Consider the following 12241-nt stretch of genomic DNA (forward strand, 5'->3'; position numbering starts at 1 on the left):
TAGACTAAAACATCAAAATCAGGTAGGGGGGGCATGGGTGGTTTCCTTTTTTACCTTCATACTTTTCTGTCACACAAATGGTCTGGAAAGCCGGTATTAATGATAGATTCAGAAGAAAAAGTCATTAAGAATTCAGACGTGGTGGATGGGGACAGGTGGGGGAGGGGCCCTCCCATGTCTAAGGCCCCGCTGATCAAGTGATGCTTCCACTCTCACAGCATTTCTCATCCCTTTTGGCCCAGGGCCCGGGAGGATTGTTCTCGGGCCACTCCCTCCCTCACTGACCTGCTTTCGGAACTTCATCCAAGTACAGGTGATGGGCTGGGTGCCTGCCACTTTACCAAACAGTTCCACGGACTCTCCTGCGCGCACCTTCTGGTCCTCGGGAAACTGGATGATCTGGGGGGGCATGACTGGGAGAGGACAAGTAACAAAGTGAGCAATGAGGAGGGAGCCTCAGACAGACTGATCTCACTCAGTGCTGCTGTCCACACTGGTCCGTTCCTCTTTCGCCTTCTAGAGCCTTCAGGGTAACACTGAGGACAGCAGCCGCTGCTCCAGAATGTCTGAACTGATGGGCCTGCTAGGTTTGTTCATGCCTTTATTTTGATTGTTCAGAAATGGCCCACAATTTACATGGCACAATCCTCCATGTGTCCATTGCTCTGGAATTTGCACCTTACCCTAAATTTTTGAATCTATCGGATAACTCCTTTATTAATTAAGCAGCACCCTGCCTTTGAACCATCAGGTGACCCTGGCTGACAGGCTCAATAGGGGTCATGTCCTCACTTCTTTCTGGAGGAAACAGACAAGGCTCTATGACAAGGACATACAGAACAGAGCATTAAGACAGCATAGAGTGGATCACCTCCTTAAATGGCAGCATGGAGGGCAGAGGGTTAGGGAGAATTTCCCAGAAGGGATGGGAAAGTCACTAGTACTGTATGATACCCTATGACGTTCCTATAGCTAGGGACACTACAGGGGAAGCAGGAGAAAAGACAAGTAGTGAGAGAGGGTAGGGGACCAGGCTGTGCAGAGGCTCTTGGGGAAAATTTGGCCTGAATAATGCAGAGCTTGACTCTGGGAGGGGCAGTGCTGGTCTCCTGGGACCTGATACCAGTGCTCAGTCTAGCCGGGCAAAGGAAAAACCCCTCATGGCAGATGACTCTCACCCCCAAATGCTGCTGGTGAAAATTACCTGCCTTCGGAGGTGTCTTGGGGGCGGGTTTCTTTTTCACAGTTGCATCACCTGAAACAAAGAAGTTCACAGGTTATTTTCTGTCAATCCGGGTCTTTCACAAAGCTCCTGAATCCTGGGAGCCTTGCCCACTGCCCCTGCCCCGGACAGAGCCCTCACTTGACTGTGTTTTTCAGGAGATCTTGCACTCCCACACAGACAAGCTCATGACTGAATGACTATCAGTTCTCTGGGGCGGGGGGGCGGGGAGGGGAGCGGCTCTGGAGCGGTCTCCGGAGCGTCCATTGAGATAAAAACTCAAAAATGCTCGACTCTCCATTGTCCATTTCACCAATGAGAACTCCACACTCACTAACTCTTCTCTCACCCGAACTTCAGGAAACTCAGAAAGGAAATTACGTCAGATAAACCATCTAAAATTAGCCTTTGGTGTGGATCCAAGGGTCTCAGGCTTCCTTTGGGTCACAGACTGTGGACTAGTGGCTTTCATTTTTTATGTCTGCTGAATGGATTGATGAATGAATGAACAAATGAATGAACTTGCCAAACGGTCTCTTCCATTCCTACTCCATTCCTTCCACTTTCCCCAAGTAACTCAAATAAGAAAAATGACCCAAGCCAACCAATTTCACAGCACAAACCTATTCATTTGGCTAAATAACAACATGATGAATATCAAAGATATCCTCAGCGATCTTCATGGCTTGTTTTCATCTTTCTTGTGGTCTTTTATCAAAACCTATTTTTCCAGGTGGAATGAGAATCTATGCACACACATCTGTACGTGAACGGTTATAATGGCTGTATTTGTGATTGCCAAAAGCTAGAATTTATCCAGTTGTCCCACAACTGGAGAATGGATGAACTGTGGTATAGTTCTACAATGAAATACTACTTATCAGGAAAAAGGAACAAACTTCTACTGATACACAGAACATATTCCTCTTTCTCTAAGAGAAGCCAGACTCAAAAGGTTATGAACTATAATTCTATTTCTATGCCTCGTTCTAGGAAAGGAAAAACTACAGGGGCAGAAAACAGATTAGTGGGGGGTGGGGACAGGGGTTGACCATTAAGGGGCACAAAGAGATGTTTTAAGGTGGGGAACCATATCTTGATTATGGCAATAGTTATATGACTATATGGAGTTGTCTAGATTCACAGAACTGTGCACTAGAAAGGGTGAACTTCACCATATAGAAATTATACCTTAATACAAAAAATGGGAAAGACTTACTTAACCAATGAGATCTTCCCTAACCCCTCTATATCAAATAGCAACCCCCTGCCCACAGCACTTCTTATCTCCCTTACCCTACTTTGTTATCCTCCCCATGGCACTTAGCACCATATAATGAACTATATATTTACTTGTTTATTTACCTATCTCTAAAGTAAAAGGTTTTTGAAGGCAGGAACATTTTCTTTTTTGTTCACTGCTGTATACTCAGTGTGCTTGGAACATAGGAGGCACTTGGTACTATTTATTGAAGGGATGAGTGGTGGCAATGTTAGCAATTATTCATCCATAAAGCTTCACCTCTGCAAGATTACAGAGAAGCAGCACCGTGTCCTGGCTTGGACGTTGCTGTGTGCCCACAGGCAAGTCAGCTGACCTGGAGGTTTATCAGCTATGCTGCACCTGTAAAACAGAGAGAGTGCCGCTACCCACTTAAGAGCCGCACAAGGACTGTGTAAGGAGGCGACCTCCAAGATCACAGAGCTGATGACCACCAGGTGTGTGCTGAAGCCCAGGGCGAGGCCTGCTTCCCCCAAATGCACCCTGGCTTGTCACCATTATCAAGCCATCTGCCCATCTCACAGAAACTTACCAAGGGCCTGCTGTGTGCCAGGCAAATGCCAGACAGCACACACTCCGAATCTGGGAACTGAGAGGAAAACCACACAAATGTAAGAAATCAGAGCTTGTTCTCAAGGGCTTAAATGTCAAGGTATGCGGTCCACAGGAAAAGCTTTTTTTCCCCTTTTGTCATAAGGGACAGCAATGGGACAACTGGCAAAATTTGCATAAGGTCAATAAATTAGATGATAGTATTGTATCAGTGTTAATTTCACATTTTGATCACCAAACTGTGGTTTTTATAAGAGACCGTCCTTGTTTTTAGGAATATACACTGAATATTTGAGTGTTGAGGATACCATGTTTGCAACTTACTTTTAAATTACTCAAAAAATTACATGTACGAATATGTACATATGTGCACATGTGTGTGTGGAGAGGTAGAAGGAAGAAGAAAGGGAAAAAGTGAGAGAGAAAGAATACATAATAAAGCAAACATGGTAAAATGCTGATATTTAGGGAATGAGAATGAAGGGATACAAGAATTATTTGTACTATTTTTGTAACTTTAAGTCTGAGATTATTTCAAAATAAAAGTTAACTGGAAAGTTTTTTTTTTTAAAGGTTTTAGCCAGGGGGCACCTAACGGGCTCAGTCCAGAGAGCACGCGACTCTTGATCTCGGGGTGGTGAGTTCAAGCCCTACGCTGGGCATAGAGCCTACTTAAAAAAAGAAAAGAAAAGAAAAGAAAAAGTTTTATTCAGCCAACACAATGCAGTTGTTCAAATGAAGGACAGAGTGCACTGTGGGCTGAGGGGATGGCGAGGCAGGGCTTGATGGTGGGACACAAGACGGGCCTGCAGGCTTCAGAACATCTGAACTGGAGACAGGAGAAGGGCCCCATGGTATAGGATCAGAGACAGTGGCTCGAGCTGAGGTGATATTTTGTGGAGGCTGTCCAGAGTGCGGGGTTGGGATTAGAGAACAGTGGCGTGAAGGCAGTGTGACAATTCAAAGTAAAGAAAATAAAAAATTCAGTTCCTCGGTCATAGTAGTCAGGTTTCAAGGGCTTGATAGCCACACGTGGCTCATGGCTACCATACTGAGCAGACACAGAACATCACTGGACTTACAGTGCTGGTCTAGAATCCCAAGTTTGAGAGTTAGGTCTTTGTCCTGAGTGAACAGGGAGTCTGCATGCAAACAGCAGTCGTGCTGGGCTTGAGGACCCCTGGAGGTCTCCCCACCTCCTGGGGGCAAGGCTATCCAATTCGGAGGCTACTGCCATCCTTTGGGAAGGAAGGGACCAAGGTCCAGCCTTGGTAAAGGCAGCAGAAAAGAAAATATAAATAAGAGACAGAAGGAAAGTTAAAACTATTTAGGGGCTGACCAAGAGGGAGGTACAAAGATTCCTTAGAGATTTCTGACTTGGATAAATGGGGAAAATCATAGTGACGGAATACAGAATTTGGGAATGAAAGATGAGGCATTTGGCTTGGTCCAAGTGAATGTGGTAGATGAAAGAATTTAACCCACCTGTAGGCTAGAAGCCCAAGATCAGAATTCTAGAGGGAGGTTGGTGGAGACTGAAAGTGAAAGACTCCAGAATCAAACACGCAATAATAATGCAAACTGTGAGAACGGGTCAGTTCTTTGGGAGAAAGAATGCAGTGAAAGATGGGAAGGGGCCAGGGTCTGATCCCAGGCTCGCGGTGAGGAGCTGGGATGGAGAGCACTGTGTACCTCCACAGATGGAACAGTAATAGGGCTGTCCCTGCAAGCAAGGGTGGAGAATGGACCCTGGGAACTGGGCTTCAGGTATGACCAGCACTGAGTGATGGGCAAGGTGTGAGACGTCAAGTTCCATGAGACAGTAGGGTCAGAGGTCACTCCAGAGGAGATTCTCAAGGAGGCAGGTAGGGAATCAACTAACCCGACATGAGTTCTGGAGTTGAAGGGACAAGGAGAAACAGGGTGACAGAAGAGGAAATGTCAAGCAAGGTTTCTTCCCAGGTGAGAGAGGAGTACAAATCTGAAAGCAGAAGGCTGGGCCTCAGTGGAGAGGGAGGGCCCCAAGATGGAACAGCACGGGAAAGTCAAACCCCTTGGAAGCGGGTACCAGATGGGCTCGAATGGCCACGACAGGCTGAGCCGTGAAGCCCCTCCCTTCTTCATCTAGGGCTGCTGGGAAGGGAGAGGCCCTCCAGGGAAGACGAAGGGCTGCTACCGAGCCAGGATCTGACCTCCCACGGAGAGCAAAAGCCATCTGTGAGACGAGCTGTGTGGAGCTGCTGTTATGGACTGAGCGGCAGCCCCCAACATTTATATGTTGAAACTCTAGCCTCCCAGTACCTCAGAATATGACCATATTTGGAGATAGGGGCTTTAAAGAGGTGATTAAGTTATAGTGAAGCCATGGGGTGGGGGTCCTAATCCAAATGGACTGGTGTCCTTCTAAGAGAAAATGTGCACACACAGAGACACCAGGGGCACATGTGCAGAGAAAAGGCCACGTGAGGACACAGGGAGAAAGCGCCCATCTGCAAGCCAAGGAGAGAGGCCTCCGAAGAAACCAAATCTGCCAACCTGCTGCACTTGGACCTCAGCCCCCAGAACAGAGAGACCATACACTTCTGTTGTGCAAGCCGGCCAGTCTGGCACTTTGTTGTGGCAGCCATAGAGACACACGCAGCCGTGGCCGGGCTCTGGAGGCTGGGAAGGAGCGCCACAGGCCCTGGAATGGCAGGCCAAGAGCGAACAGGGAGGACGACAGCAGCACACCACGAAATCACATGACCCCAAAGTCCGTGTCTACACTTCCCTGATAAACCTACGTGGCTAGAGGTGGAGCCCAAACTAGGCTCTACCTGCGTCACTGTTACATGGATGGAAGGCCAAAGCTTTCTGTCTGTTCCATACATTTGCCTCTCCTGCTGTTTGCATTGGTTAGTATTTGAAGCTGGTTTGGTTCCTTTTAGTAAATACAATTTTAAATGTTAATGAAGTTCTGTAGCCTCTGCCATACATATTTTATAAAGGCATCTGCTGAAATCCGTTAATTGTGTCCAGGGCTTGGAAGAACATACTTCATGGGTCAGAAAGCAGAATCCCCTGATTCTAAAACCTGGTTTCTCACAGAGAGCTGGACTCAGGGCATACAGTGTCTATCCCATGATCTCATTGTCCTTTTTCCCATTGGGGTCTTTGCCCAACCAAACACCAGCAGGGCACCTCACATTGTTTCCAGGTCATGAAAAAGGAGATAGATTCCCAGGTGATTTGTCAGGCTCCTAAAAACAGATGTGGCCAAGGTAGAAAGAGGATCTGAGCCCCCTGATGCCATGTGTGGGGCTGCTTTCTCCCTGTTGCGTCTACTTCAGCTCACTTCCCAAATCCAGGCCCTCGAGACTCTTCTCTGTCCCCTTGCAGGAAGGCAGTGGGCATGGGCTCTGGAGCTGGGCTTGGGTTTGGATACTGCCCTGTCGCTCCCTGAGCTGTGTGACGTAAAGCATGTCACTTAGCCTCTCAGAGCTTTAGTTCCCTCACTCACAAAATGTGAAGGGGAGAAAGAACATTTGTTGAAAAGCATTAAGCTATGTCGTAAAGAAGGTATAGTACAGACTGCATGCTCTAATACCAGCCCCCTACTCCCCCCAGTCACCCCTCTTCCCCAGATGGATTCCCAGGGGACTTCTCTGTTCATTTCTTCACCTATTCATAAGCCACACTGTGGCAGCTGAGCTCTGTACCTACATGATAGCGTTCCTGCTGCTCCTGGAGCTCCTTCTCCCAGTGCAAGTCCTAGGTAGAGATAACACTCTTGCTGGTCCAGATGCTTAAACTCTCAGCTCTCCTTGGGTTACTAACTAGTTTCCTCTCCTCTGCATTCACCTGTCTTATTATCTTATTATTAATGTCAGCCCTGTGTCTCTCATTCCCTTCTCCAGCACCTTACACTTTTGCACCAGCCATTGTCGGAGAGGAATATCCTAGAAGGAAAACAAAATCCAACCATCTTTGCAAATCCCATGGCAGCTATCAGCCACATGGTCAGGCTAGCAGCTAACATCCTCCCACAGCCTGCCCCTTGTTCCGTCCCTCTGAGGAGGAGCTCAGTCCCCTCTCACAGCCCATCAGTCCCAGGCAGCAACCCCTCCTGGCCTAGCACTGCTCCCCAAATGCTGATACCCTTGGGGTACTTTGCTCACTGCTGCTCTCAGAGATCCTCTTTTTATCCCTCTCTGTGCTGGCCTCATTTTACCTGGAGCCAAGACCTCTCTCCTCACCTCACCTATACATCCCACTACCTGACCGTCCCCTCCCTTGCAAGCCCAACACGTCCAAAAGCAAATCCAGGATCTTTTCCCCAAACTTGCTGCTTGCCCTTCCCAAGGCCACTCCCTTCCATCTCCTGTCACTAACATCGGTCAATTCCATCCACTAAATACCTCCTTGGTCTGCCACTTTCCACGTCCCCACTGTCACTATTCTAGTCCCAACCTCTTTGGCCTCTGGGCCCCTGTCCCTGCCCTAATACAGCCATCATTCTGAGGCCATCAGTTCACTGTTTAAACCTCTCCAATGCCAGTCACTGCCACTGAGGATCGAGTCCAACTCATCTCACAAGGACCTTCAAGATTTGTCTCCAGCTCTCATCCCATCTTCTTTCTTATTCTTCCCTCTTGGGGAACATGGTCACCCAGGCCCTCGATGCTCAATGTCTGTGGTTTTCCAAATTGCGTGTGTATTAGGGGCAGCTAGGAAATTTGCTAGAAACACAGTTCCTGGCCGTCTGGGGCATGCTGACGATGCTGGGCCCTGCCTCACCCTCAATCCCCCACACCCAATGCCTTTCTGTTTCTGTAGTTCCAGACTTTTGCCTTCAGCTCTTTGTCAACTCTGGTACCTTCTTCCAGCAGCCCCCAGCTCACGCACCACTACTGCCAGGTTGGGCTCGATGCCCCTTCGAGGGCGTATGTCAGCACTCATCAGAGGCATCACAGCTGCAGAAGCCCAGGGCCAACATGCATACAGCACAGCAAGCTTCCTGGGGACAGGAAGAGGGCCAATTTTGTTCACCTTTTGTACCCCAGTGCCTAGCATGGCTCCTGGCACATGCTTGGAAAGCTATTAAATGAATGAGTGGAGCCCCTGGGGATCTCTGTTAACCTGGGAGTTCCCTAGAACACTCTACCCCAGTCCTGCAACCCTGATCCTGGGAGATAAAGCCTTGGAGCTTGAGCCCCTGTGCAACGTCCCATGAAAAGAAGCCGCCTCCTTGCTCTGTCACCAACTAGATTAAAGCTGTTGGGTGCTGAGCCTTCCACTCTAAAGATGAGACTGAGGCTGGAAGAGGTGAAGCAGCCCAGTGAAAACATCATGAATCAAAGCCTGAGCTTGGAGGCCCGCTGGGAAACCGGGGGGCAAGGCTGGGGAGGCGGGTCTCCTGACTATCTGAGCAACCCATAGAGTGCGTCTGTCCCGGCCTGCCCAAGCCCTAATTGACTCCTGGCCTGGTGAGCCTTCCTTCTGCCCCAGCATGGCGGAGGAGGTCAACATCCACAGAAGTTTCCAGACTCCTCAGTCTGAAGGCATAGGAGTGCCTCTCCCATGAATCAGCAGGGCAGAAGACCTGGGCAAGCACCTGGGAGATATTTACAGAGCCTGAAGGGGGGTCTCCCAGTGTCAAAAGGGTCTGAGATGATGGAAAGCAAAGGAGAATTAGGGAGGTGGCACCAACAGCCTCGGGTACACGGAGGTCCCTGGATGTCTGCCTCTCTGGGGACATTTCCCTTTTTAGGTAGTTAACTAAAAATAGACATCAAACCCTTTGCAATTCCCAAAATCAGCATTAACTTTCTACCACAGGCTTCTGAAGGTGACTCAGACTGGGTGAAGTGTGGAGGGCGCACTCGCACACAGGGCTGTGTCGGGGAAGGAGGGTGGCTGTGGGGACCCGAGGAGGGAAGGCCGAATCCCACTGCCCCGCACTCGGGCAGACACAGGCGCTGGGACAACCCCCAACACTTCCCCACCGCTGGTACACGCCTGGCCCCTTCCAGGATGTCCTTATAGACAGACCTATAGAGGATTAGTGGTCATTTCCCCAGAATTAACATCCCTGGGGAAATTTCCCAAACACATCCCCTCATAGCAAAGGCGGTCACATAAGAAAATTCCAGAGGAACGCTGCTCTTCTTGTTATTGCAAATACTCATCCCCCAGCCCCCAGGACACAGAACGCCAGGATGGTTGTGCAAGAGGCACCCGGCATGGCCAGGACAGCAGTGCCAGCGTCCTCCCTGGGGAGGACCCATCCTCCCACTTCATGGGATCATGGGAAATGGGAGAAGACTGGGGAAGGAGCTGGAAGCAGTGGCCCGGTGGCGGGGGGGTGGGGGCGGGCAGTCACAGGGTCACATGCATGGCAGGGTGGGGGGTGATGTTAGGCACTATCCCTCCTCACGGAGCAATACTTTGGTAGAGAGACCCTGGGAGCCGGTGCCAGCTTTCAAAGGCCTTTGTGGAAATACCCCAGTTTTTCTTCCAGGATCCCAGTGTCAGGCAACTCTTGATGCCAAATCTCAACCTGCCTAGCGTTTCCTTCCTTTGAATCCTATCGTGATTTAACATTCCCCTTGACTTCAAGAGAATATTTAAAAGCAAGATGTGATACTGAGGGAATCTTTCAGGAAAACTGCGCACTACTTCAGACATCCAAAGATGCTTTCAAGTTGACCTGACTTTTGGTTTCGGAGAGACACATACAGGAGGCCAAGGCCAAGGCATCTAAAAGCATCATCTGGGGTGATTCATTGCGGTCACTGCAGCCAAAGTGACCAAGGTCAGGCCAGTGACAGGCACGGAATACAAAGGGGTGTTCTGTCTGCATCATCCCCAAATCCCAGCAGTGCAGAAGAGGCAGGGACACTTAAAGCATGGCAACTCATGAATTTCTCTGAAAAATCAAATGCTTATTATATCCCTACCTCAGGCTAGGCATGGACATTTCAGAAATGAACAGGCCCTGGCGTCTGTCCTCAAGTTATAAAAGTGCCCTGTGCTCATTCATCTCTTTTCTGAAAGACCATCAGCTCTACAGACTGACAGGAGGAATCCCTGAGTGCTGAGTCTGTTACCACGCGGCACTGCCTCATCTATGTTCTCTAAAACCAGCTCTGAAGCCCCATCAATGCCTCCCTCACACAAAACTCCATGCGGGTCCCCTCCAGCTGGAATACCTGAGACCTGGACCTTCTGCTTAAAGCCTCCTTCCCATCAGGATATTTCCACTACTGGGTAACACAAGCCATACTTGCTGTAGCTTCAACCCATCGCATATTGGCTGATATGAAGGGGAGTTAGCTGACCTCACCTGAACTGTGCCACTCAAAAAAAAAAAAAAAGAAAAAGAAAAAAAAGAAAAAAAAAAGCAAGCAAAAAAAAAAGCATTTCACTGAATGGACTGATGTCAGAGCTGGAAAAGCCTGGGCTCAGTTCAGTTCGGATAGTCCCCATCTGACAGGCCCAGAGACAAATGGCTTTGACCAAAGCCACATGTTCAGAGGCAGAACCAAGACTTTTGTCCCTTGTTTTCTAGCCTGGTGGCTTTTCTGGCTATGTCTTGTGCCAAGCACTGCCCCAAAACCAGGCACAGTAATGGGGCATCTGGAGGTCCAGTGAGGATGTTGCCACGTCCCATGCCTACACAACCCCAGCAGTCTTGGATGCTTCTCCCCTGGGCCTGTGCACTTCTTTCTTGTTCTTTCTACAAAGGTAGGGGACAACCACTCCGGACTGGAGGAGTGGATGGAGTGATCCAGGAGTGCTGACAGTAAATTCCCATTGAAGGGTGAAAAGTAGCATTAAAAGGGTATCAGGTCAACTGACAAAAACTGAATTGACCGTGCATTGAATAGGAGTATGGGTTTAATGTTAAATGTCCTGATTTTAATAACTGCATTATGGTTATGTTCTTAGGAGATACACAATGCCATATCTGGAGGTCAAGGGCATGATGTCTCTAATTTATCCATAAGTGGTATATGTGTATCTAATCTATGTGATGCATGGTGAATATATATGAATATATACATAGTGTATCTATATCTGTATGAATATCTGATGAATGGTGAATAAATTTATATGAATACATACATAGAGAATTCTAGGATAATGGAACAAAATGTAAATAATTGGTGGATCTAAGTAATGGGTATATAAGAGTTCCTTGCACTATTCTTGAACTTTTCTGTAAATTTGAAATTATATCAAAATAAGGTCATAAAAAAAAATTCCCCTTGGAAGGCTTGCGACAAACTCCCTGACAGGTCTGAGGATCCTGGCAAGCATGGCAGGGGTCGCCCTCCTCGTCCCCTCAGCTTCCATGGCAGCAGACCCCTGCCCCTCATGGGCTGGGGGGAAGAACTGCCCAGGTGTATGTAGACAGCACAAAGTATGCCTCTGAGACCGGCAGGGCACGGGCGCTGCAACAGGAATGTGGATGAGGGTAGGCCTCACACTTCCAGATCTTACCAGCCATCAGACCTAGGCAGGACAGTTTAGCTCTCTAAGGCTCAATTTTGCTCATGTGTAAAAGGGGCACAACTACTTATAGCTCAGCTGAGTGAGACCTGCCTGAAGTGACAGGGCCCAAGCACCTGACATGATGCCTGCTGCATGGGGCTGGGAAGGCGCTAAGGGAGCACCTGAGTCGGTGGGGGGAGGGGAGCTTACAACATTCCTTCTGGCATCTGTGTAGTTCCTCCCTCCAGCATTCCAGCAATGTTACCATTCCACTTCAACCACACCACCTGTCCCTCTCCTTCTTAACCCAGCCCAGAGCTCCCCTCATCCCAAATCACCGCAAACTGCCACTAGACTGGACTTGTGACTTGGTGTCTGGCACGTTAGGTTGTACTTCCGTCTGTTTCCTCCCATCCTGCTGCCTCGGGTGGCCGATGGACTTGGCTTTCCCCTCACGGTCCTCAGCAGGACTCCTAGGGGCTCCCAGGCCACTTCATGGACATGTGCCATCTACCCTCACACCTGACAGCTCGCACACAGGACTGAGCAACACAGCTGAGGGTGGGGAGGTCATGTGGGGAGGGATCTGGCTATGATCTGTTTGACAAGAAAAACACTTGGCCTTCCCTCAGTTACTGGCAGGAGAGATGGATTTCCTAGTTAGACTAGGTACTTCCCAGCCGTTGAGAAAAATGAACACACATAGACAG

The 12241-nt window shown here is 48.9% G+C and overlaps 1 protein-coding gene across 6 annotated transcripts in view; it reads right to left on the reverse strand.

Annotated features, from left to right (window-relative positions):
• MYLK (myosin light chain kinase) overlaps nt 1-12241 on the reverse strand; it is a 263098-nt gene that overhangs the window by 47612 nt on the left and 203245 nt on the right. For all 6 annotated transcript variants that reach the window (XM_034659556.1, XM_034659553.1, XM_019803103.2 and 3 more), the window contains 2 exons: nt 1205-1255; nt 286-413 (listed from right to left, as the gene is read on the reverse strand). In XM_034659556.1, coding sequence (XP_034515447.1) covers nt 286-413; nt 1205-1255 — 179 coding nt within the window. The remainder of the gene's footprint in view (nt 1-285; nt 414-1204; nt 1256-12241) is intronic.

Source organism: Ailuropoda melanoleuca, chromosome 1 (assembly GCF_002007445.2).
Source record: "Ailuropoda melanoleuca isolate Jingjing chromosome 1, ASM200744v2, whole genome shotgun sequence".
In the NCBI taxonomy this organism is placed as follows: Eukaryota; Metazoa; Chordata; class Mammalia; order Carnivora; family Ursidae; genus Ailuropoda; species Ailuropoda melanoleuca.